The 25,515-nt window shown below is 47.8% G+C and overlaps 1 protein-coding gene across 1 annotated transcript; it reads right to left on the bottom strand.

The window, feature by feature from the left end:
* Nucleotides 1-1,512: 1,512 nt before the first annotated feature.
* Nucleotides 1,513-7,128, bottom strand: LOC124235152 (secretory carrier-associated membrane protein 5-like). The gene is made up of 5 exons (XM_046652760.1): nt 6,978-7,128; nt 3,840-3,996; nt 2,645-2,746; nt 2,076-2,193; nt 1,513-1,819 (listed from the first exon to the last, which is right to left on the bottom strand). Exons 1-5 carry the CDS (start codon nt 7,126-7,128, stop codon nt 1,625-1,627), a joined length of 723 nt encoding a protein of 240 aa, XP_046508716.1. The 3' UTR covers nt 1,513-1,624.
* Nucleotides 7,129-25,515: the final 18,387 nt, after the last annotated feature.

Genomic DNA, 25,515 nt, shown 5'->3' with positions numbered 1-25,515 from the left:
ACCAGCAACATTCTCACAATGCTTGGCATGTAACAGCCCCCCAGACCTGAAATCACTGTCCTGGAAGGGAAAGGGGGTTCTGACAGGATGAGGGAGGGCAAGAATCAAGTCTGGTAGGCAGAGGGAGCAAGTAATCTTCATTAAAAGAAAAAGCCAGAGAGCCTCCCCTCCCACCCTGCCTACCCTGAAATCCATCCCGGCCCTTGTGCTTGTGGATAGGATTGGGCCTGTGCTTCTTGCTAGGCCCTGAGTTCAAATGCCCAGAACTGTCCTGTGACCAAGAGCAAGCTGGGGTGGGGGTGTGGGGCATGCTCCCCTCTCACTGGGTCCTGCCTGCCTTCTCCTCTGCTTTCCCCTCCAGGCCTAGGCCTCTGAGCCTGTCCCTTCTACCAGACCCAAACAGAACAGCTACTGCTCCCAGGAATCCAATGGTCATTCAGAGACACCTAGCACCTGCCCAGTGGGCTTGGGCCAATAATTCCACCCAGGAACCAATAATTATTTACATACCCTCTGCTCCAGCTGTACCTTTACACCTGAAAATTGCCTGGACACCATCCAGCTCTTCAGGGAAGGCAGTGGAATCTACCCTTGTGGATGGCAGACACCACCTGGCACATGGAGGGGGAAGGTAGAAGGATCAGGCCACAGCAGCTGTGGGTGCAGGGAGGGACATAAGCAGAGGGGCTTGAGGGAGCTCTGGGAAGAGAAAGGGGAAGCAAGGCAGGGAAAACAGGAGCCTGCCCTGGCAGGCCAAGCTCTGAGAGTCAAGGAGACAACCCAACATTTCCATTCCCTGGGAGGCAGGTACCCAGATGGGCTCTGTGTCTCCGGCTATGTGCCTTCCCACATCAGGGCTAAGGCTCAGCTCCCCAGCCTGCTTCCTTGATATGGGAATGGGCTCAGTCTCAGGAGCAGATACAACAGGGATACTCAGCCTTGGGGAAAACAAAGAAAAGCCACATGGGGAAGAGAGAGACCCTGGGTGAGAGAAGAGACCACAGGGAATATGAGAGCAGGAATAGAGGAGAGGAGGAGGAAGTTGAGGGGGAGCAGACCCGGATCAGAAGGAGCAAGGGAAGATCCCCTGCCTGTCTGCGCCCCCCGCCAACCTACCACCCCCATGAATGCTAAATACTGTTGCTTCCCAGGAAGACCAGAAGTGGAAACAGTTTCAGTTCATAACCCTGGGGAGGGGGCCAGGCTCTCTGCTGTGCCTCCCTCCTTCCCATGAGGGGTCCCTGGGTCAAGGTTAGATGGGGCAGCCTGGTGGAGGATGGGGGGCTGGCTTAGTTCTAAACATACATCTAGCACCACAACAACAGAGACCTTCACTGCACACTATTTCACAAGGGGACACAGACACAGCTACTACCGCACAGGACAGCTCCCCTTGCAGCCCACAGCTCTAAGAATGCCAAGAGCAGAATCCAAAGGGTGTTTGGGGCCAGGGGTGGACATATACATATATATATATATATATATATATAACTCTGATTCTTTGTACAAAGTTGGGGAGGAGAAAAGGGAAGGGGGAACCCTGCTTGGTCACCACAACAGACAATGTGGCTTCAGCCCCCATCCCACTGGCTCCCAGCCCTGCCTTCCAGTAGGCTCAGCTGGCTCACATCTCATTGGAGTATGTGTAGTTGGGGGTGGTGGAATACTGAGTCTGCGGCTGATTCATGGCACCCTGGGCCGCCCCCATGGCTGCATTCTGGGCTGCCTGCTGCACGTGTGGGTTCTTCCATGCCCCTGTGGTCCACTCCTCCTGAGCTTTGCTGAAACTCCCCCCACTGCCCCGGTAGAATTTATGAACCTGTAGGAGGAGGAGCACAAGGAAGGGTTAATCAAAGGGAAGAGGCAGCCCACCAAGGAAAGACATGGGAGCCAGAAACAAGTCACTGTAAAAGCCAATCCCCCCCCCACCCCACCCATGCCCTGTACACCAGGAGCAAAGCCCACCAAGCCATTCTAGAGTGAGTCCTTTGGAAGACCTCTGGGTCCTCCTACAACTTGGACAGATCACAGACCCTTCCCAAAGCCACCCTCTCACCCTTGAGGTGACCACGTACCATGCTGAGGGCGATGAAGGAAAAGACAGCCACGACCGTGAACATGATGGTGGGAATGAGCATCACCACCGCTGAGCCAATGTTTGTTCCGAAGAAGGAGATGGTAGCGATCCAGCCACTGCAGGAAGAGGCCAGCTGTGGGGCTACCCACCATGGTGAGGGGTAGCTGCCCCACTAGAGCAAGGGACCATCTCATTGTCACAGGGAGGGACCATACCACTGGATGCAAAGGGACCACCTTATTGATATCCAAAGGGCCTATGTCAGTGGTTCAGGAAGAACCCTTTCCCATGGCTCAGGAGACAAGCTCCTCAGACATAAGGCTTCTTTGCCTTAGGTTCTCTCATGATGCTTGACGCCCCTCAGTACCCCCAAAAACCACTGCAAGGTTCTCCTTCCCCTCTGATTCTATGGCTGTGTCTACTACACTATCCTGAATCCTCACACTTCCAATAACTTATGGTGTCCCCACAGGCTATACAGCTTAGCACACAGAGGTAAGCAAAAGACACAGCCAAGGTGCCACCCATGCGAGCCCTGGGTCAGTCACGGACACCCCAGTTTCTTACCAGACACCCCAGCCTGGGATGCCTACAGCCTGGATGATGCTGATGACCAGCTGAGCCATAAAGGTGAAGAAGAATGCCATGAAGCTGAAGGAGCTGTCAGTCCTGCAGCAGAGGAGATGGCTCCTGTCACTGGGCAGAGAGCCAGGGCTTCCCTGCCATCAAGACTCCCAAACCCTTCCAAATTTAAGTGAGTACACAATGGACAGAAGACATTTAAAGGCCTTAACTGAGAGGCCAAAATGGGACAACGTTTGATCCTTGCAAGTTTCCACGTGGTAGTCCTGTGTGTGCATAATTACATAGGGAGAGATCTCCTCACATATGGACCACTCGGTGGTACATGGATGGTTGGTCCCACTGGCACAGAAATAGATGGGTCCATTGTGGCAGGAATAAACAATCCCATTGTCCACAGGATGGACTACCCCACTGGCACCGAAACATCTAGTTCCACAGGTACATGGATGGACGGTCCCATTGGCACAAGAATGGACACCCTATTGGCACCAAGATAATAGCCTCATTGGCACATAGATGGATTGGCAAAGACATTTAAGGCCCCATTGGCACTGGGATGGATACTCCATTGGCACCAAGACAGACAGCCTATTGGTACATGGATGAATAGTCCCATCGGCATAAAGACTGAAAATCCCATTTGACACAAGGTAGACACCCATTGGCACCAAGATAGCTAAGCCCAGTGATACATAGATGGGTAGTCCCTTTGGCACAGAGTTGTATGACCTCATTAGCACATAAATAGTGTCAGTGGTACATGGATGGCTGGTTCCACTGGCACATGGATAGATGGTCCATTTGGCACCAAATCTGCTAGCCCCACAGGTACAAAGATGGACAGTTCCATCCAGACAGGTGGTCACATTGGCAAAATTTAACATGAAGCTGCCTAGAGAAAACAAAACAAAAACGGGCCTGGTCTCTATGTTGCCCCCACCCAAAGGGAGAGTAAGGAAGGAAGGAACTAACAGGAAGGCTCTGACTCCCAGCCCCCTCACCCTGGCCTAGAGCTCCCAGGAAGCCCAAATCCTACCTGGCAGTCTGAGCTGAGGCTGAACAAGTGAAAGTGAGTTTGGGGAACGGAAAAAAAAAACAGTGAGAAAATATGTAGAGAAGAGACAGGGGAGATGGGCAGAGACAGGGTTAGGAGCCAGGGTCAGCACCAACCACTTACTTGAAGGCCTTGTAAATGGGCCGAAACCAGCAGACGTAGGAGCAGGGTGTGAAGAGGATGAGCCAGAGAAAGGCGAGGCCAAAGTTGGTGGCTCCCCCGCCTCCGATCAGCCACGCGAGACAGCCCACCAGGTTCACGGCCAGCGTGACACTGTTCACTGCAGACAGAAGCACACACAGAGACAGACACCAGACATGCACACAGACACCCAGGCCCATGCAGAGATACATAAACACCCAGACATGGACACACACACCCATAACTCAACACAGACAAACAATCAAACACATGCAAACGGTGTAAGTGGAGAGATGCAGACACACACAAACACACATGCAAACCGCATTCATACAGATTCACGTCAACAACCCACATCAGTGAATATACACACACAGATACATGAGATACACACACACATATACACACAGAGGGAGTACAGACTGTAAGAAAGAAAGCTGGGAGCTTAGACCAACTCCCCTCCCCACACCTGCTCCTGGGATCTGAGAAATTCAGAGAACAAAGAGTCTCCAGAGCAGGAACCCAGAGCCTCAGCCCAGCAAGCCCCGTTGAAGTGCTCCAAAGACTCAGAGTGGTAGAAATGACCTTCCCCTTCTATGAATGGCCTCCTTACATCTTCTCTTGTGAGGTAGGGGCATGAAAAGGGGAAAGTAAAAGGCCTTGTGGAAACATCTCTTCAAGCCGTCTTACGATCTGCCCTGCAGGTAAATGGGGCAGGCAGCAGTGGCTGGGATCTCAGTCTTTATCTAATCCATTTCTTAGAAAACTATCATGCCACCTCCCCCAAGAAGTCTTTCCCTTTATTACTGCAACCTTATTCATCTCCCATCCTTGGACTGTTCTCAAGGTTCCCCAAGTACAAATCTCAGCCCATCAACCAGACTAGAAGCTCCCAAGAGCAGGACCCAGGCGCCCTCTCCTCTGTGCCCACATAATCTAGCTGAACCTCCAAATCATGGTATCACTGAGTCACAGCCAGCAGGGACCTCAAAGACTCCTCCTCTGATGCTGGCCCTAACACACACCCAGGTCTTCTGACATCACGGTACTCCCTTCCTCAAACATTAGGCTGAGTCCCTTTAAGGCTCCAAAAAGACCTGCTGAATAAACAGAGAAAGGTGGGCTCAATCTTGGCCTCAAACGGGCCGGGCATTCATGGCCTTGGCTTCTGAATAGAACCCTTAAGCATCTCAAGGGTTATACACATTTCCTTGGGAGCAAAGCATCTGGCAGGTGCCTAGTGAGGACTTAGGAGGATATATATAGCCGTTAAATCCAGCTCCTGGATGAGATCTTCTCAGGGGCAGAGTTCCCAGAGCCCAGGGTCAGGTGAAGTGCTTTCCAAGTCTGGCCGGATAACACAGTCACCTGTGCAGGTACACCCATCCCGGGGCCCCTCTTAATGAGAGTGAGCATTTCTTCCCATGCTCTTCAGCTGTATTTCCTCCATCTCTGTTTACTGCCCCCAAATTTCCTGGAACCTTGGTGCTGTTACTGATTCTATTTGCTCTTTACACAGAACAGACATTAACCTGTTTTTACGTTGGTTCACATCTCTCTTCCCAGTCCCATCTCTCTCCAGCTCACTTGACCTAGCGCCTCTACTGCAATTATTCTGCCACCTCTTTGGAACGGACATCCATGGACTTGGCCACTTCCTCTTTAGCCATCAGTGTTTTTCTGGCTCCACTACTGTCTTTGTCCAACTTAGAGTCCACAATTCGTTACACTCATTTTCTTATTCCTTCCCCTGCCCTGTCTTCTGGTCACATTCACCCTGGATGAACACAACTCCCATTTGTACCTGAGCTGAATGTTGCTAGGAAAAAAGGAGCCCGACAGAGAAGCCTGGCAGGACTATAAACTCATGGCAGCCAACCTCAAATGGACCCTGTGCATGGCCCAGAAATCTTAGGGGTCATGTTTCTTTGGATAATGTCCTCACTCTCTGTCCACAAACGTGCTCTCATTCTAATCCTACTCTCCTCAAAGCTCCCATCCCCACTTCTACATCATATTTGTTGGAAAAAAATGGAAGCCATCAGAGGCAACCTCCTCATTCTCTTCTCAACATCTACAGACCTACCCACACCTGCCCCATCCTTTCCTTCTCTCATGTTAGAAGGGGAAATATCCCTTCTCTACCCATCCAAAGGCCAAGCCAGGACTTGAAACTGAGTCCATCTGTCCCCATACTCTTTCTCCCATTCCATGAAGGACCTGCTACAAAGACAGTTTTCTTTACCATGTTCCTGGCACAACCAATCATCTCCCCAGGTAAGCAGCTAAGTGCTGGCCTGACTCACGGCAACAGCACACGTGTCAGACCCTGGAGATGGTCACACTGCAGGTGTCTGGGGTACCTCGGGGCCAAGACCCAGCATTGGACAGCCAGGCTACCCTCCTTGCACATGCCTAAGAGGTACCTTTGACCAGCCCGGGCACGCTAAGTCCCATCCCTCTAAGACGACACCTTTCCCACCAACCTGCCATACACCATCAGAAACCTGAGCCTTGAAATTCCTGACTTCAAAATCTTAGAACATTAGAACTCTAGACTCTTAGAAGTGCAGACCACACAACACAGAGCTGCATGGAACCACAGCAGTCAATAAGCTAACACCTTCTTTCTACGAATGAGGAACCTGCTGCTTGGGAAGTGGAGTGACCAGCACAGCTTGCTCCCATATCTCCCAACTCCCAGTTGAATGCTATCCTTTGTGAGCAATTTTCCAGAGAAAGCAAGAAAAATGAGGCTTTGAGGGAAGTATTCCTCTCCAGAATCCTGAGGCAGTCACCAGAGATTCCCCTGAAAACTACTCCAGTGGGAAGGGGAAGGGAGAGAAAGAAGAGAGGAATTACACTGCAGGCAGAGACCTATCTAGATGTTCTGTGAATAGATGAGGAGAGGCCTGCTGACGCCCAGCTGGGGAGTCAGGCAATGAGAGGAGCCTACTAGGAGTCAGGGAGGGAAAGGCCTAGTGGCCCATGCAGATGCGGCAAGTGGGGCTGAAGGACAGCCGGGCCTGCAGGTATCCTACCCCAATGCCCAGCACCCACCAGCCTTCCTCCCTCCTCCACCCCACCCACCCTGGCCCACCCCCATCCCACAGCACTCACACATCCACAGGTAGTAGAGGCGCTTGGTCATGCTCAGATGCTGGGGAGGAATGTCTGCCTCGAAGTCTTGGTAGAAACATGGCTTCAGCGGGATGAATTTGGGCAACGGTGGGAAGTTGTTCACTTTCTCTGTGGGCAAGGCACATTGCATGGTATCACTTTGAATGTTCCCCTCCCCGACAATCCAATATGATCATTCTTTCCCTGGCCTGAGCTGCCTTCTCAGCCCCTGTGGCCACAGGCTACTTTACTATCCCCACCTAGCCATCCCTGCTTCCTTGGGTCTGCTGTGAGGTTCCCAAAGTAATTAAAGGCCCTGAGGCAGTGTCACTGTCTCTCAGAAGAATAAAAACAATAAATGCTATCCATCAGGGCTGCGGAACCCTCTTCAGCTGGGAGACAGTTCTGGGCAGAGGAAGCAAGATGTGCGAGTCTGGGGGGGCTCCAGCCTGCATTCCAATATTCATGCTTTGGGCAAGTCACCACCCCTGGGACCTCAGTTTATCCACTAGGGTGGAGGCTGAGCTAGAGAGTCCCTAAAGGTCCCTCCAGCTCTGGCATTGTACACCTGAGCCTTTGGAAACCAGACAATTCAGAAACCATTAGAGAGCAATGGTGACAGAGGAGACAAGGAGTGAGCCACCCGTGCCACTCAACAGTCAGATGGAGAGTAGGACCAGGGCATCAAGATGTTCCATCCCTGGTCCCCAGGGTCAGAGGTCTGACAGAGGGCTAGACACTGTCTTGGTGAGGGTCTCGGATAGACAGGCCTCAGTGGGGAACCAGGGAAAACCTGGGGACTAGAGAACAGAAAGACCCTGCCCTCCAAAAACTAGGGGACATAAAAGGACCCAGAAGAGGGTCACCCACCCTATGCTTACTACCATATCCTACCGACAAGACCCACCCTCTCCTTACCTGCCATGATGGCACCAGCCGGCCCAGCAGCCTGCCTATGCCTCTTTGTCCTGAACTGGAAGGAAAGAAAAGCCAAAGAAGGATGAGGATCATGACCCAGCCCAACCCAGCCTCTCTCTCATCCCCAGGTGGGCTGGAAGCTCCCTGGGGCAGGACCCACCTCATACTTCCATGGTGAGATGAACTCCGTTGAGGCAGTTCCTACTTCACAGAGCCACCATTCTACCAGCTACATCCTGCCAGGGACTCCTGCCCTTTGCCTTCAGAAAACTCCATCCAAGGGTGGGAAAGGAACCTGGGGGGGGACCTCATGCAGGGAAAGCCAAGTGACAGAGAAAGCCCAAGGGTACCACAGACCTCTGTAAGAAGAAATTTATTCCTCAACTCTGAACATGGCAGAGCCCTGGCCTCTCTCACAGGCTGGGCTCCCCTCCCCTCCTGCTTTTGCCTTCAGTCATTTGTTCACTTATTGGGGATTTACTATCTGCCAGGCAGTGGGGAGACAGCACGAGTAAGACAGATGTAGTCCCTGCCTTCTGCATGAAAGAGTCAATAACCTGTGCAGTAAATAATATAAAAGGGAAGGATGGCTGCTATTAAAACATGCACAGAATATATCAAGGTGATCTAACCCAGTCTAGGCAGTCATGGAAATTAAATGTAAGCAGTAAGTGAAAAACCTGAAGAATACAGAGGAGTTTCCTGGGGCAGGGCAGCCTTCTAGGCAGAGGGGAAAGCAGGCACAGACCCTGATGCAGGAAGGAGCTTCACACTTCTGAGTAAGGGAAAGAAAGCCACAGTGGCCAAAGCAAGGAGTGTAAATGCAGAAGCAGCTAGAGAGGAGGCTGGAGAGCTGAGGTGGGCAGGGAGTGAATCTTGAGGCCCTTATAAGGCAAGTTTGAAGTGGTCCTGAGATGGATTTTGGGAGTAGGGGGAGGGAGGCCATCAAGAAGCCTCCTTGCCAACTTAAACCACTGAATGGACGGTGGGGCTATTTACTGAGAACCCCATCGTGGGAAACACCATGAGAAGAGGCTCAGGGTCCTTGCAGAAGACAAGAAGCTGCGTTACAGACATGCCAAGTCTGAGGTGCTGTGAGACCCCCAGACAGGGCTGCAGCCGCCTTGTAGGCATTGGGAATATTCCAGTCAGGAGTTCAGTGAGAGGCCTGGGCTAAGACATACATTAAGTAATGGTTGGTGACATATGGCAAGGAAGCGAATGGGCAATCATCTTGCTAGAACGGTAACTTTGGTGTATATAAATATATGTATATGCAAAATAAAAAACAGAAGATGGTCTACAACCAAGCGCTAAAGCAATGCAACACTTATACATTGAGCAGAGATTTCTATAAAGTTTCAAACCAGGCAAAAACAACTAGAAGTCAGGAGAGTATTACCCTTGAGGGGGCAGAAGCATCTGGTAATGGTCTGTCCCTGGTCTGGGTGCTGGTTACACAGAGGTGTTGACTTTGTGAAAATTCATCAAGCATACAATTATGATGTGTGCACTTTCCTATGTGTTATACTTCAATTAAAATTTGCTTATGGGGCCGGCCCTGTGGCCGAGTGGTTAAGTTCACGTGCTCCACTATGGCAGCCCAGGGTTTCTCTGGTTCGGATCCTGGGCACGGACATGGCACTGCTCATCAGGCCACGTTGAGGAGGTGTCCCATGTACTACAACTAGAAGGACCCACAACTAAAATATACAACTATATACTGGGGGGATTTGGGGAGAAAAAGCAGAAAGAAAAAAAAAAGAAGATTGGCAACAGTTGTTAGCTCAGGTGCCAATCTTTAAAAAAAAAAAAAAAAGAATTTACTTAAACCCAGTACAGCCACTATGGAAAATAGTATGGAGATTCCTCAAAAAATTAAGAATAGCACTAGCATACGTTCCAGCTATCCCACTGCTGGGTATTTATCCAAAGAACATGAAAACACAAAAGCATGTCAATACGCCCTCATGTTCATTGCAGCATTATTCAAAATAGCCAAGACTTGGAAGCAACCTAGGTGCCAGTCAAGGGACGAATGGATAAAGAAAATGTGGTATAGATACACAGTGGAATACTACTCAGCCACAAAAAAAGGTGAAATCTTGCCATTTGCAAGAACATGGATGGATCTTGAGGGTACTATATTAAGTGAAGTCAGTCAGAGGGAGAAAGTCAAATACCATATGATCTCACTCATAAATAGAAGATAATAACAACAACAAACACACACATAGAGAATAGATTGGACTGGTGGTTACCAGAGGGGAAGAGGAGAGGGAGGAAGACAAAAGGGGTGATTAGCCTCTGGGTGGTGAAAATGATGTAATCTACACGGAAATTGAAATATAATGATGTACACCTGAAACTTATATAATGTTATAAACCAATGTTACCTCAATGAAAAAAATAATAACAGGCCGGCCCCATGGCCTAGTGGTTAAGTTCAGCACACTCCACTTCAGCAACCCAGGTTCAGTTGCCGGGCGTGGACCTACACCACTCATTGGTGGCCATGCTGTGGCCATGTCCCACATACAAAATAGAGGCAGACTGGCACAGATATTAGCTCAGGGAGAATCTTCCCCAGCAAAAAAAAATAATAATAATAAAATAAAACAAAAAACAAACAAACAAAAACCCCCAATAATTCCCCTAGGGAAAAAAAGAAAGTGTGCTTAAAAAAACCCTCCTAGAGTTCCAGTTAAATTCCATTGGAGCCATTAAAAGTCTGGGCAATTATAATCTTTGTGGTTATAATTTTGTGATATGAAATCAAACACAGATATAAAAACCCAACAACATTTACCACAAAAGGAAAAAAGACAGGCATGACAGAGACCCACATGAAATGATATCCATACATGGTTGCATTCATTGTAGCATTGTTTGTAATACCAAAAGATTAGAGACAATCAACATGTCCATAACAGGGGACTGATTAAACAAATGGTACAATCAGACCATGGACTGCTCCAAAGCTCTTTTTAAAAATGCTCTGCAGCTATTTAAAAAATACTGATATTGAAAGATCTCCACAACTATTAGTCATTGAAAAAAATGACAGATGGAGAACAGTCTATATATAATATGCTACCTTTCATATTAAAAAAAGAAGGAGGGGAGAGGAGAATAAAAATATTTTTTCCTTTTGACCCAATAAACCTACTTCTGGTTATTTACTCACAAATAAGAAACAACAAATACACATTATTCAACGTGACACTATTTTGCAATAGCAAAACATTGGAAGCAACTTAAATGCAACTGTTTGAATAAACTATATGGTTTATTCAAATGGACTACTGCATAGATGCAAAAAAGAATGAAGATGATCTCTGTGAACTGCCATGGAATGATTTCCAGGATATACTAAGTGAAAAAAACAAACTACAGATGAGTATAAATAGTATCCTACCTTTTATGTAAGAAGGAAGGAGAAACAAGAACATGCATATAAATTTGCTTATTTTTGCAAAAGAAATGCAGGAAGAGTAAACCAGAAACTAATAAAATGACTTCCTACATGATGGAAGGACTAGGATGAGTAGTGAGACTTCTCTGGGTAAAGATTTTTACATACTTCTATACATATAATATCTTACACATTCAAAAACTTACACCAGAAAGAAAAGAAAACCCTAAAAATGAAATAAACAAACAAAAAATAATAATAAAGCTCATAAAGCTTGCTGTAGAGCAAATTGGTAACAATCATACAGAGAAAGGAACTGGCCAAATAACTTGATCAGAGTACTCTGTGTTCTCCTAGAAGGATATATCTCAAGGAAAAAACTAAGTGGAAAGAAATCTTAAATATTAGCAGGTTTATTGTTACTCTTGGTACTAGTATGGTGGTTCTGAAACTTTGTCACGTGTAACTGCAGGAGAGAGCATATGAGTAAATGTGCTGTTTTTGGGAACCTGGGTTCTCACTGTTAGAGTTTGGAGACAGAATATGGAGTGTGAGGTGAGAAAGAGCCCCTCGATGCTGAATTTGAATTGGAGGTATCTGTATGAACTCATGACTTAAAAAATATATGTGGCTGGTCCCAAGCCAGGACAAGGAAATACAAGGTTAGCCGAGAACATCTTGTGGTGCCAGAAACAAGCAGGTATTCAACTAATGGGGGCATGTCAAAAGGACACCAGTTTGAAGGGGCTACCACCAGCCATATCTGGACAATTAAGAGTACCAAAAGCAGGGGCCGGCCTGGTGGCGCAGCAGTTAAGTTCTCACGTTCTGCTTCTCAGCAGCCTGGGGTTTGCCAGTTCGGATCCCGGGTGGGGACATGGCACTGTTTGGCACACCATGCTGTGGTAGGCGTCCCACATATAAAGTAGAGGAAGATGGGCACGGATATTAGCTCAGGGCCAGTCTTCCTCAGCAAAAAGAGGAGGATTGGCAGCAGCTAGCTCAGGACTAATCTTCCTCAAAAAGAAAAAGTATCAAAAATAATAATGACAGTGATATATTATAACATACTGAACTTAAAAAATAATCCATGAGTCTAAAGTAACAAATCTTATTTTAAAAAAGAGAAAGAGGAAGGAAGCAAGAAAGTTTTTCTTTGCAGAAGAATGCTGGCTATAAGTGTAGAAGGAGTGACAAAATTAGAAAATTTCCCAGGGCCGGCCTGGTGGCATAGCGGTTAAGTTCGTGCATTCCGTTTCAGCAGCCCAGGGTTTCCTGGTTTGGATCCCGGGTGCGGACCTATGCACTGCCTATCAAGCCATGATGTGGCAGGCGTCTGACATATAAAGTAGAGGAAGATGGGCATAGATGTTAGCTCAGGGCCAATCTTCCTAAAAAAATGAAAGAAAATTTCCCAATTTTGCAATCACTAACATAATAGCTGATTCAGGCAAGGATTGTCAATGGCTGCTAAAACCATTGGGTGAAAGATCACTGGGGAGAAAGAATCAGAGTGTCAAAGTACCAGCCCAAAGATGAGTTACTAATTACAAAGGGGAACAGGCACTTTTACTGTGAAGAAAGCTAGCAGACACCACCTTAACCAGGTGATCAAACTTAACCTCACCAATAACGGGACTCCCAAAGTGATGCACCAAGAGGGGCACAACATCTCCTTTGTAGCATGCCTGCCCCAAAATGTTTAACCTGAATCAAATCATGAGAAACAATCAGACAAATCCAAGTTGTGGAGCATTCTAAAAACTGGTCTAGATTGTCAAAATTTGCCAACATTCTAGGGGCTGGCCCATGGGGTAGTGGTTAAGTTTGACATGGTCTGCTTTGGCAGCCCAGGTTTGTGAGTTCAGATCCTGGGCATGGACCTACACCACTCATCAGCCATGCTGTGGTGGTGACCCACGTATAAGGTGGAGGAAGACTGGCACAGATGTTAGCTCAGGGCTAATCTTCCTCAGCACACACACACACACACACACACACACACACACACACACACAAATTGCCAACATTCTAAAAGACAAAAATATTTAAAAAATAAAAAGATAAGGGATTCTCTAAACTAATGGAAACTAAAGATACATGGCAACCAAATCCACTATGTAAACCTTGATTGGATCCTGGTTCAAGGGGGAAACACTATAAAGAACATCACTGGGATAACAGAGCAAGCTTAAACATGGAATCTAAACTAGATAGTATTATTGCATCAAGGTTACATTTCTTGGGTGTGATAAGGGTATTGAGGTAATGCAGGAGCATGTCCTTGTTCTTGGGAAACATGTGCTCAAGTGCTGAGGGGTCAAGTGTCATGAAGTTTGAAACTTGCTTCAAATAGTTCATAAAATAAGAAATGATGGATGGATAGACACAGACAGAATCAAAGCAAATGTGGAAAATGTTAACAACCGGTGAAGCTGTATGAGTGTCTCTTGTACTATTCTTTCAACTTTAGTTTAGTGTAAAAGTTTTCAAGATAAAAAGTTGGAGAAAAACATGAATAATGTCAGTAACGAATTATAACACACTGAATGAAAAGAATGCACAAGTCCATGATGATATACAAAAGAAAGTGAGGGGAGAAAGGGGAAGTCCTAATAAATATAGAAAGAATGACAGAATTTTTTTAAATCACCATTTGCAATCCCTTTATAAGAACTGATACAGGCAAGGATCATCAGTGGCTGCCAAAACCACTGAGTGAGAGGTGGCTGGGGAAGAGGAGAGTCACACAATCTGAGTGTCACCCCGCCCCCCCCAGATTACTTAGTAATCATAACAGAGAAAAGAACTTCTATAATGAGAGGATCTGGCAAACCAAGTGACCAAACCCAGCATTTCTGATAATGGGATGAAAGGAAATTACGTGCCTCCTGATGAGATACACACAGAAGGACACAAGATCATCTATGTAGTATTGTTGCCAAAATGTTTAATCTGAAAATAATTATGAAAAAACAATCTGACAAATCCAGATTGTGGGAAATTCTCCAAGACAAATGTGAATGTCATGAAAGACAAAAATTGGTATGGGACTCATCTAAATTAAAGGAAACTAAAGAAACATGCAACCAAATGCAACAAGCGATCCTCTAGTGGATCCTGGATTTTAAATCACAGCTATAAAGGACATTTTCAGGAGAAGTAGAGAAATTTGAATATGGATTGCATAGTAGATATCATTGTTCAATGTTAAATTTCCTAGGTGTTGTGGGTACACAGGAGAATATCTTTGTTTCTAGGAGATGCATGCTCAAGTATTTACAGATACTGTGTCTTGTCTGCAACTTTCAAGTGGTCCTGCAAAAAGAATTAGATAGATAAAGCAAATGTCACAAAATATTAATAATTGGTGAACCTATGTGAAGTACCCTAGTACAGGTGTCCATTGCACTTTTTTTTTTAAACTTCTTTAGCGCTGAAAATTTTCAAAATAAAAAGGGGAAATACATATTTTTTTCTTTGGTAATATATACAATATACAAAGAATCTCTAGTAAGATATCAAGGAAAAAATAATTGCAAGGGCTGGCCTGGTGGCATAGCAGTTAAGTGCGCACGTTCCACTTTGGCGGCCCGGGGTTCACTGGTTCGGATCCCAGGTGCAGACATGGCACCGCTTGGCAAGCCATGTGGTAGGCGTCCCACATATAAAGTGGAGGAAGACAGGCATGGATGTTAGCTCAGCAAAAAGAGGAGGATTAGCAGCAGATGTTAGCTCAGGGCTAATCTTCCTCAAAAAAATAATAATAACAATAATAATAATAATAATTGTGAATCACTGCGGACAGAGAAACTGAATAAATGTGGAATAGGTGGGAGGAAAAATTTTCACTATGTATCTTTATATCATCTAATCCAAGATACCATCAATTTTAAGATAGATCATTATTTTATATACCAAAAGACAGAAAAAACACTGCCAACTTGTAATCGTAAGATGCCAAAAATCTTAAGACAGACATTAAAATGTTTTCAGAAATATCAAAATGTTCATCTTAGAATTGATGAAATTTGGGACATCTTTTTGAATTATGAATCATGCAAATGTATTACCTATTCAAAAAAATAAATGAAAAAAAGGCAGAAGAGGACGAGCTGGCAAAGAACGAGAAGGAGCAGCGAATGAGGCAGGAGGGAATCCAGGAGAGTGTGAAGTCTCCAAATCCAGGAGTAGAGAGTGGACAAATGTGACAGATGGCACTGAGCAGACCAGCATGAAAAGGGCTGGACTAAAAAGATTAATTACACTCAGCAATAGCAAGTCATCTGTGACCCCAGCAAGAATTATTTTGTTGGCCATGGAGGGGTTGGGAGGGTGGGTGGGAAGAGCAGCCAAATTAGAGCTATAATTGAGCAGGTAAGCCGAGGGCAGGTATAGACAGCTCTTTGAAGAAGCCTTCCTAGGAAGAGAATAGAGATAGGGTACTACAGGTGGGATACAAGGGGAGCTCCAGGGAGGGCTGCAGCTGAGAGTTGTTTGTTTAAGATGGAAATAAGCTAGAGATGTGAAGGATCCAGAGAACAGCTGTAATTACAATAGAGACAGAGGTTGACAGAGGAAGCCCCTGAGAAGGGGAGAAGCATGGAGTCCCATGGCAAGGAGGTGGGACAAGCCTCGATCCTAAAAGGTGAGAAGCAGAACGTGGATGCGAGCAGATGCAGGCAGGTTCGAGGCCTTGGAAAGGACAGAGAGAGTCCTGGGTATCTGCTTCCATTTTCTCTGTAATACAGGAGACAGGCTGGAACTGAGAGGGAGGAGGTAAGAGCAGAGGGCCCAGTTAAGTCAACAGACAATTACAACACAGCCTGAGAAGTGATCTGGGAGAAGTACAAAGAGCTGTGGGAACACAGAGGAGCACCTCCCTGGTCTGTCCGGGAGGAGCCAGGGAGGGCTCCATAGAGGAAGCAATATCGGAGCTGAATTCTGAAGGGTGAATAAGAGTTGGCCAGAGAAAGAGAGAGTCGGGGAAGCAGGTGTGAAGGTCAGGAAAGCAACAGCATGGCATATTCAAGGAATAGAAAGAAGCAGAGCAAGGATGAAGCTCAAAGCGGAGGGAAGGAAAGGCAAAAACAGGGCTGAAAGGTGGGACTGGCTGGGTCATCCTGGCCTTGAAGGCCGTGGGCAGGATTTGGGCTTTATCCTCAGAGCCTTGGGAACCATTGAAGGATTCTGTTCTTCTTCTTTTAAAAAATACAGCCTCAAAGTTCTGTAAAATAAAGTGAAAATATGTTGCTTTTTAGCTATGTATAAAAATACCTGCAAGCTAAAAAAATCAAAGTGCATAAAGAAGAAAATAAAAGTTCTTCCAAACACCACCTTCTCAGAGACCACTCCTTTAACCAGTTTGACCTTCAGGTTTTTGGTTTTGATTTTTAATGTATATATAAGCATATATGACAAAAATGAGATCGTTTTATACGTGCTGTCTTATAACCTGTTTTTTTCTACTCAACAATATCTCATCGAAATTTTTCATGTCAATAAATACAGATTATCTCAATCTTTTTAATGACTGGCCAATCGGGTCAACGTCCCTAGCCATGGAGCAGTCATGTGTGACATGGGCTGATTTGGCAGTTAAGAGGTCACAGCTTCAGGGAGTGGTGGGGTAGAGGCCAGGCTGCCAAGAGATGAGGAGGAGGAAGAAGGGACAAGTCTAGCAGACTAGCCTTTCAAAAAACTTGGCTGAAATTTTAATACACACACACACACAAAGACTATCAGTGACAACACTGTAACACCACACACCAAAGGATGAATTGTAGCCATCTCTTGAAAGTGAGATTATAAATTGGTTCTTTTCTTTTAGATAATTTTCTTATAATCTTAAAAAGATAATTTTCCAAAAATTTCTACAGTGGTTTTATATCCCTTTTGTAGTAAGACAAAGCCATAGTTTAAAACAGCAGCAGCTAGAGGACATGGGGTTAGAAAGGTTTTTCCAGATAGGAGACTTGAGCATATTCATAAGCTGGGAGGAAGGTATTGGAGAAGATAGTGGTGGGGCTGAAGATAAAGCAGAGGGGGAATAGCTGATGGACATTGGAACCTCAGGAGACAGTAAGGACCAGCATTCATAGCACGGGGTGGGTGCCTTAGGTTAGGAACGCTCCTACAGGGATTTGAGAAGTGAGGAAACATGCGTGGGTCCACCACCCACACACCCCTCAACCACTCTCTCTGAGAGTCAAGGGCTTCGGGAGAGTAGTCCAGTTTGGAATACTCCTCCCATGGAATGGAATGGGGAGCTGATGAGAAGAGGGGAAGGGTTTCTAGAAGTGATGGAAGAACAGCTGAGGTTGGAGACCCTATTTGGAAGCAGAACCAGACTGCCCCGGTATGTGATAGCCCCCAGAAGCTTTCCACATTCTGAGGGTGGAATCCAGAATAGAGGGGTCTGCTGCTGGAGCGGGACACATAGGCAAAGTGGCATGGTCATTGAGGGCATGGGCCAGAGAATGGTGAAAATCCTGGACCATGGGGTCCAGGAAGGACAAGGAAGGTGTTATGCTCATGGAATAGAGAAAATGGAGGTGTCAGAGAACTAGACATCTCCATGAGGTCACAAAGCAGGTAAAGTAGAAGTTTGACTGTGGTCAGAGAAGGATACTGGAGGTTAAGATTTCAGAGGTGGCCACATGCCAATGATGACCAGACTGAGGTGTGGCTGGCAGAAAGGGTAGCTGAAGGAGGCACTGCCTCCCATGAGACAATGGATGTGAAGTGGAAGACTGTAGTCCAGCACCAAAGTTCTCCAGAAAAACAAGGAAGAGAGGCAGGGGAAGGGTAGGTAATAACTAGATTGTAGGAGCCTCAAAAGAGGAAGCTGGGTCCAGCCTGACCCCTGTTCTGGTCCCAGGCTATCTCCCAAGAGTGTGCCCATGGTTACAGAGAAGTCAAAGTGTGGGTGGTGGGAGAAACCAGAGCTCAGGGCCAGACTTGTATATGAAGGTTAGGCCAGAGGGAATTTAGGCTTGGGAGGGCTGCAGGAGGCTGAGGTCACAGGAATGGAAGCCTCCAGGCTCTGATGCTCTTATTTCAGGGCTAGCCTTTATACTTGTATGTATGTGAGAGAGAAAGGGAGAGGCGGTGAGAGAGAGGGAGAGGGATGGAGGCGGGGGTGGGGGTGGGGGGAGGGCAGCGGGGGGCAGGGGAGAGCAACGACTGGCCTCTACAAACCAAAGTTCTTAGGCTGCAAAATGGGAGAATTAGCAATTTGTTCCTCAATTGAGTCTTTCATAATATTCGGGGGTTTGGGGGAGCACTACATATCCCACCAAAGATGCAGGCCTAAGGAAGCACCTCTTTAGTTATCAATAAAATAGCAAATACTACCTGAATTTTGTTCCAAAAACCCAGATAAAATTTATTCCATTTCTTACTGTGAAGTTGGGAGGACAGAAGCTCTCACAGTGGAGAGAGTGAGGTCCATGGCAGAGAGAAAGGAGCCAAGCCAGGCCTCAGATCAGGACAGAGACCTGGGGTTAGTTCCAAGGCTCCCTGCTCACCAGACCTCCAACCTCCCTCGTCCCTATCATGAGCCCCTCATCCCTATCATGAGCCCCTCATCCTTGGCATAGAAATAGTCATTTTTTCCCTTCCTGCCCAGAGCAGCTATCTGGTAAGATGGAAGTTTCCCCTCTTGCTCTACCTCTGGTCCTCTTATCCCATCCCCACCCCTGAAGTCCCAGAACTATGAACCATCCTCAAAAAACAGCACTTTCCTGGCATTGCTATCACTGTCCTATGATGACTCTTCAGTAGCCCCTACTGATCTTGTGCCTGGCATTCAAGGCCTTGTGTCAATCAGCTACAAATTCCCATCTGGCACCCTTTGCTTCTGTACCATAGGATGATTTGTTTCCCACTCAACCCAGCTTCATGCAGGAGATCACATCTAGCCACCCCCTTTGCTTCCAGTGCCCCTACACCAGAGCCCTGTCAGCTCCTCTAAGTCCTACCATTTTCTCACATCCTACCTCTTCTGGGAAACCTTTCCAGCCATCCCTGCTATGCATCCCACTCATTAAATTCTAAACCAGGGGGCCAGCCCGGTGGCACAGTGGTTAAGTTCGCATGTTCTGCTTTGGCGGCCCAGGGTTTGCCAGTTTGGATCCCGGGTGTGGACGTGGCACCACTTGGCACGCCATGCTGTGGTAGGCGTCCCACATATAAAGTGGAGGAGGATGGGCACGATGTTAGCTCAGGGCCAGTCTTCCTCAGCAAAAAGAAGAACGATTGGCAGCAGTTAGCTCTGGGCTAATCTTCCTCAAAAAAAAAAAAAATTCTAAACCAGTTATTGGGCACCAAGTGCTCATTCATTCTCATCCAATCTCTTCCTTGCTCCCTCATGGATGGGCTTCTAGGAGGGATCCAGAACAGAGCAGGGCACAGAGCACAATGAATTGCTTTAGACTTGGACACCCTCCCAAGGGGTGGGAGTGGAGCAACTGATGCCCTCTCCCAATCAGGCTAAGCCCACAGCTTCTGTCAAGCCTGCTGTACCACACTTCCTCCAGGAAACCTGCAGAGACTCCACACTGGCAGCAAGGAAGGAAGTGCAGCCTGTAGAGGAAATGCTATTGGGGGGGGGGGGGGGGGGGGGGAAAAGGGGGAAGGGAGCGGAGGAAAGAAAAAGGAAGAGGGAGAACTGGGAGGGATGTTCTAAACTAGAACAAGCAGCTTCCTCAGGAGAAATCAGTACTTAGTCCTATTATTTCATCCTTAGAGAAAGGTGCTGGCAAAGAGACGCTCAAGAAGGAAATCAACTTGTTCAGAGATAGCCAGCCAGCCAGGGAAAGGCTTAAAGAAACAGCTACAGAGCCCAAGGGCCCTATCCAGAGCTCCCCTCCCAGGAGCCCATTCATTTTCCATGGAGTTTGCTAGACCTAAGAAGACCCTCTTGCTGTGGCCGACTCACTAGAGACAGTCCTCTCTCAGCTCTGGGGCTTCCACCTTCAGGCTCACCAAGCCTAGATCAAATCTAAACTAGCAAGACTTGTGTAGCCCAAACAAAACCTCTCTGCCAGTCATGCACCTGCAAGAACCATCTCCCTCTTTCAGAGCCCTGCCCAGCGGAGTTAGAACAGGTAGGGCACAGGCTGCAAAATTCTCCAGACTCCCCCACTCCATGACCACAGCCACGTGGCTGGGCTCACAGGCCAGGTTCTCCAATAGCTGTGCTTAACTCCCACCTCTGTGCCTTTGCCCAGACCATTCCCAGGGAATGCCCTCCCCTGCCTCTCCTCCCATGCAAATTTCACCTCCTCCAGGAAGTCTCTCATTAACTGGCTCTTGCCTCCCTTTCTCCTTGTTTCCGCAGGAAAGTCTGCCTGGCCCTCCATGATCGCCAGATCCCAGAGCTGGAGCATTACCAGTTTGAACCGCCTGAGACGGTGAATTCTCAGTCTGAGTCTCTACTTGGTTCCCCCAACCCCCAGACCAGGAGCTCCTGGAGGCAGGGACAGGGACGGTTTCCCAGACACCTCACTGTCATCCTCATGACCGACCCCTGCCAGCGCTGGAATGTGCTACATCCGGCACTGCCAACACACCACCCCAAAGTCCTGGTGGACCCCAGGCGCAAGCCAATGCACCCATCCCCTACAACCCTGAGGCGGCTCAGACCGCCGTCCAAAGGTCGGCCGTCTCCGGGAGGGGGCGGGGGTGGAGGGTGGGGGGTGGGAGTGGGGGGTTGGAGCTGTACAACATGTGTCCATTTGCAGGCGCCTCTTGTGAGGAAGGACCCAAAGAAGGCCACAGTTAACCCGCCTCCAGTCGCCCCCATCCCTGTCCACGAGCGCCATCCGCAGAAGAGGAAGCCAGTTTCCAGGGAACGCCAGGTGGGGATGGAGGGCCCAAGGCCCAGGCTCCAGCATCCAGGAGTCTGACGTCACCCAAGACCCGGGTTCCCTCTGAGGCAGCCGGGGATGGGGATGTTGGGGGTTGGGGGCCTAGGGGCACCCCGGGCGCTCTTCTCCCAGCCCAAACAGAGAAAGTCACCTCGACTCTCTACCTCTCCAGCAGCGTGGTCTGCTCCCTGCATTCAAAGGTGAAGCGTAGGGGGAACAGAGCTGGGGAGGGGGTGACCGCCCTTCGCCCATCTTCCCTGCAAAGCCCTTCTCCGGGACTTGAGGCCCGGGACTTACCCGCCGCTACCGCTCGGCTGCCGAAAGGCCGCCGCGCTGCGCTGCCCTGAGCTGCACCCAGCGTTGCAGCGCGGAGCCGGCGGCGAGCCGCTCCGGGGCTGGAGGCGGGGAGCGCGCGCGCGCACCTGGAGCCGGCTCTTCGCGTGCGCGCGCCGCCCCAGCCTGTAGCAACCGCTCTCGCGAGACTCCTGGGCCACCTCTAGGGCTTCTCTTCCTGCGCTCGCGAGAAGGAAGGCCTGGCCGCCCCCGCGCCTCAGAGGAGCTGTCCGAGGTGCTACGTTCCTGGGCCCTGGCCTGATCAGGTGGCTGATGGGCACTGCTGGGACAAGAGCGCCGCGAGGACGTGGAAGAAGAGACTCAGAGATGGGAGTCTGGTGCCAACAGCCAGAGCCTCAGCTTCCAAATCTGTAAATTGGGGAGAATAACTACCCATGCGGTCCCAGGGGCCACTGGGATGTACCAGAAAGGAGTGAGAAAGAGATTTGTGAGCAGGAGAACATGGTGTTTGATGAAGATCTTTCAGATCCACAGGCCCAAAGTGACAGAGAGGGGATGGAGGATGGAAGATCAGAGATGAGACAAGAAGAGAGAGAGGAGACAGAGAGTGACATAGACACACGGATCCAAGGAAAGATAGACATAGAAAGACAAGAGAGGAGAGCCACAAACATAGACATAGAAACATGGAGAGACAGAGATATGGAGACATGGAGAGATCAAGATTTGGAGAGAAAAAAACATGGAAAAAAAGAGGAGAGAGAGGGCCTGGCCCCGTGGCCAAGTGGTTAAGTTTGCACGCCCCGCTGCAGGCGGCCCAGTGTTTCGTCAGTTCGAATCCTAGGCGCAGACATGGCACTGCTCATCAAGCCACGCTGAGGCAGCGTCCCACGTGCCACAACTAGAAGGACCCAAAACTAAGAATATACAACTATGTACTGGGGGGCTTTGGGGAGAAAAAGGAAAAAAATAAAATCTTTAAAAAAAAAAAAGAGGAGAGAGAGAAAGAGAGCATGATGAAGTGAGAAAGAGATAAGAAATAGGGACCAGCAAGCTACACAAAGGAATAGAAAGACAGACTTAGAAAGAGAAAGAGACACAGAAAAAAGAATGAAAGAGATTGTGATATGCAGAGATGAACACCTAAAGAGAGTAGAGACCAGAGTAAATGTTTAAAAACCCAGGACTAATGACTGTTGAGTGAGACCCACTTGGAGAGATGGGGCTGGGAGTGAAAGATAAGCTTTTATTGTCAGTGTGTTTACATTGTAAACCTCCTGTGGGATCTTTACAGCAGGGACACCCTCTATCCTGCCAGACACTGGCTCCTGCCCTCCACTGTGCCCTCCGCCCACACCATCCTGGGCCTGGAAGGGGGCCTAACTGGGTGGGAGACACTGCAGGGATTCTTTGCCCAGAATAAGGGCCCATTGTCTGGCTCCAGCCTGCTGGGAGTAAGGCCTCACTCCCACAGCTGGGATAGAAAGGGGGCAGGAATGAAGAAAGACAAACAAGAACTAGCATGAGAGAGGGAAGAGAAGGGGGCAGCCACAGAGGCTGTGGAAGTTTGAGCAGGAAGCATAACCTAACCACTGGGCCAATCAGGAGTGAAGAATCAGGGACTATAGGCAGGACAACGGAGTTCTGCTGTTAGTCCTGGCCCTGGTTCACCCACATGGTCACTGCGCTCTATCCCTGCTATAATGCAAGCTTTGGCTGATTTACAGAGCTGTGGGGAGGACCCAGTGAGTTGACGAATGGGAACCTGAGGAGGTTATCAAGCATGGCTCCTATGGGAGAGATGTTGGGAGTCCATGTGGGCCTCAGGAAAGATATAGGGGTTCACATGAGCCTTCAGGAGAGGGGTCTGAGGTCCACATTAAAGTCTACAGGGGAGATGTATGGGATACACATGGAATTTACAGGAGATATCTTGTGGTTCATGTGAGTCCTACAGGAGAAATGTTTGAGTTCCCATCTCATGACCACAGATGACTTTTCCCCCAATCCAGAGAATCAGAATGGCCTCCTATCTGGCTAACAACTGAGGCAGGAAAAGTGCCCAGGTCCAAAGTCAGAAGCCCATCTTTGTCCCAATGGATTGTGCCTTCGGAATTTGGGTAAATGGAAAAGAACAATGCTTCAGTAGTGACAGTCATTTAAATAAAGTTTTATTTAACAAGCACTTGCTGATCACCTATTATGTGAAATAGTATAGTGAAGTGGTTAAGAATATGGACCTAGAAAGCAGACTGCCTGCCCCTTCCCAGCTATGTAAGTTTGAGCAAGGTACTCATTACTAAACCTTAGTTTTCCGCATATGTAAATAAGGATGATGATAACAGGACCAATATCTTAGAGTTCCTATGAGAGTGAAATGAATTAACACATGTAGACACATGTAACACATGGGACAGTGCCTGGTACACAATAAGTATTTAATAAGTGCTAGTTCATAGTGTGTGCTAGGCTCTGAGGACATGTCTATCTCATGGTGGAGGGCAGGAGTGAGAAAGCCCAAGCCAAACCATGCAATAACACATTTAAAGCTTTTTCTCAAATGTGGTGAACATCACATGCTATTCACCAAAGCATGTCTTATGACTAAGGCATGACAGGGATACATGCTCCCTCTAGAGGATGCAAGGCATAACAAATAGTGGGGATGTTTAATCCTATTGCAGGGAGGGAGCAAGTAAGTGAGAGCAGTAATCCAAATCACCCACAGGGCCAGCTCCAGGCTGTTTGTCTTTTCCTGCCCAGCTATGGCTGAATGAGGCATGTACACCCAAGGGTCTCTGGAAGAGTATGTATGTTACAGGCCAGTAAACAACTGAAAAGAAAAGAGGACTAGCATTTACTGAACCCTTAGTATGTCTGAATGAGATGCTAAGCCTCATGACTATCCAATGAAGTAAGTGCTTTTATCCCCATTTTGTAGATGAGGAAAGTGTTGGAGGAGGCAATTGAGAGTATGTGACCACCGGTTGACCTGAGAACTGGACCCGGGCAATCAGAGGCTCCTCATTCACTCCTTTGTCCTTGGAATGTACTTTCTGCCTACCGTTGTGGTAACTGTTCTAAGGACATAGCCTTGAGAGATTAAAATGTTGTTGAGACCGTCTGGATAGTGCATGTGACTGAACGCAGTTAAGATCTCTGTATAAACTTTTAAGATTCTGGTGGATGAGTGCAGACATCTACCGGTCTTGTTGCTGCCCAAGACATGCCTCATAAGTTCCCTGGCTTGTTAAAACTACCACCTACCAATGTGGAGTGGTCTGCCTCTTTCTTTAGTTTCTCCTTGCCCTCTGTGCACAGGGGTCAGTTTACAAACCAACAGAAAGTGAGGTTCAGAGAAGTAAAGTGATCTGCCCAAGGAAATAGAATGATGTATCCAAGAAATGGAAGAACCAGTATCTTTAGATTGGGTTTCCCTAGAAGCAGACACTGAGATAAGGATGTGAGTACAAATGGTCTATTTGAGAGATGATCCCAGGAAGCACTAGTGGAGGAGTGGAAGGAGTTAAAATAAAGAAATGAAAGGAAACCAATTCAAGGTGCAATCATGAGCAGGTTACCACTGTGGGCAATAGTGGTCAATCCTACTGGGGACCCCTGGGACACAGTGTAGAATACAATGCAGTTGTCCCACCAAAGGAAGGAGGAAACTAAGTGTTGAGGGCTGCTGCTGGCACTTCCAGAGTTCCTTGTGTGCCTTCTGAGCAGAGAAAGCCCTCAGGCAGAAAATCCCAGGGGCTTGCAGTAAGAAGCCATCAGGAATAGCTACAGGGGTATGAGGAGGGCACTATGTAGTGGCATTTACTAACAACCAAGATCAAAACCCAAGTCTGTCTGGCTCTCAAGCCACAAAATGTTGCCTCCAAGGTAACCCATTAGTCCTGTGAAAGTTTGCAATATGGAGCTTCCTTTCTTTAAAAAGAGTGTCCTGCTCCCCCAACCCCGCTCCATGCTCCTGGTCTTATGAGATGCCAAGTCCCTGACACTTAGTATGTATGACTGATTGCACAGCACTGAG

The sequence above is a fragment of the Equus quagga genome, chromosome 2 (assembly GCF_021613505.1).
Source record: "Equus quagga isolate Etosha38 chromosome 2, UCLA_HA_Equagga_1.0, whole genome shotgun sequence".
Taxonomy (NCBI): domain Eukaryota; kingdom Metazoa; phylum Chordata; class Mammalia; order Perissodactyla; family Equidae; genus Equus; species Equus quagga.
The sequence above is the reverse complement of the archived record's forward strand: the minus strand, read 5'-3'. Positions and strand labels throughout refer to the sequence as shown.

Bases quoted from the DNA above. Each gene is read 5' to 3' on its own strand.
- LOC124235152 (XM_046652760.1), bottom strand. From the start codon at position 7,128: ATGCAATGTGCCTTGCCCACAGAGAAAGTGAACAACTTCCCACCGTTG. The intron at 2,747-3,839 runs GTAAGTGGTTGG...CCTCTGCTGCAG, and splicing joins CCCATTTACAAGGCCTTCAA to GACTGACAGCTCCTTCAGCT. The intron at 2,194-2,644 runs GTAAGAAACTGG...CTCTTCCTGCAG, and splicing joins ATCCCAGGCTGGGGTGTCTG to TGGCTGGATCGCTACCATCT.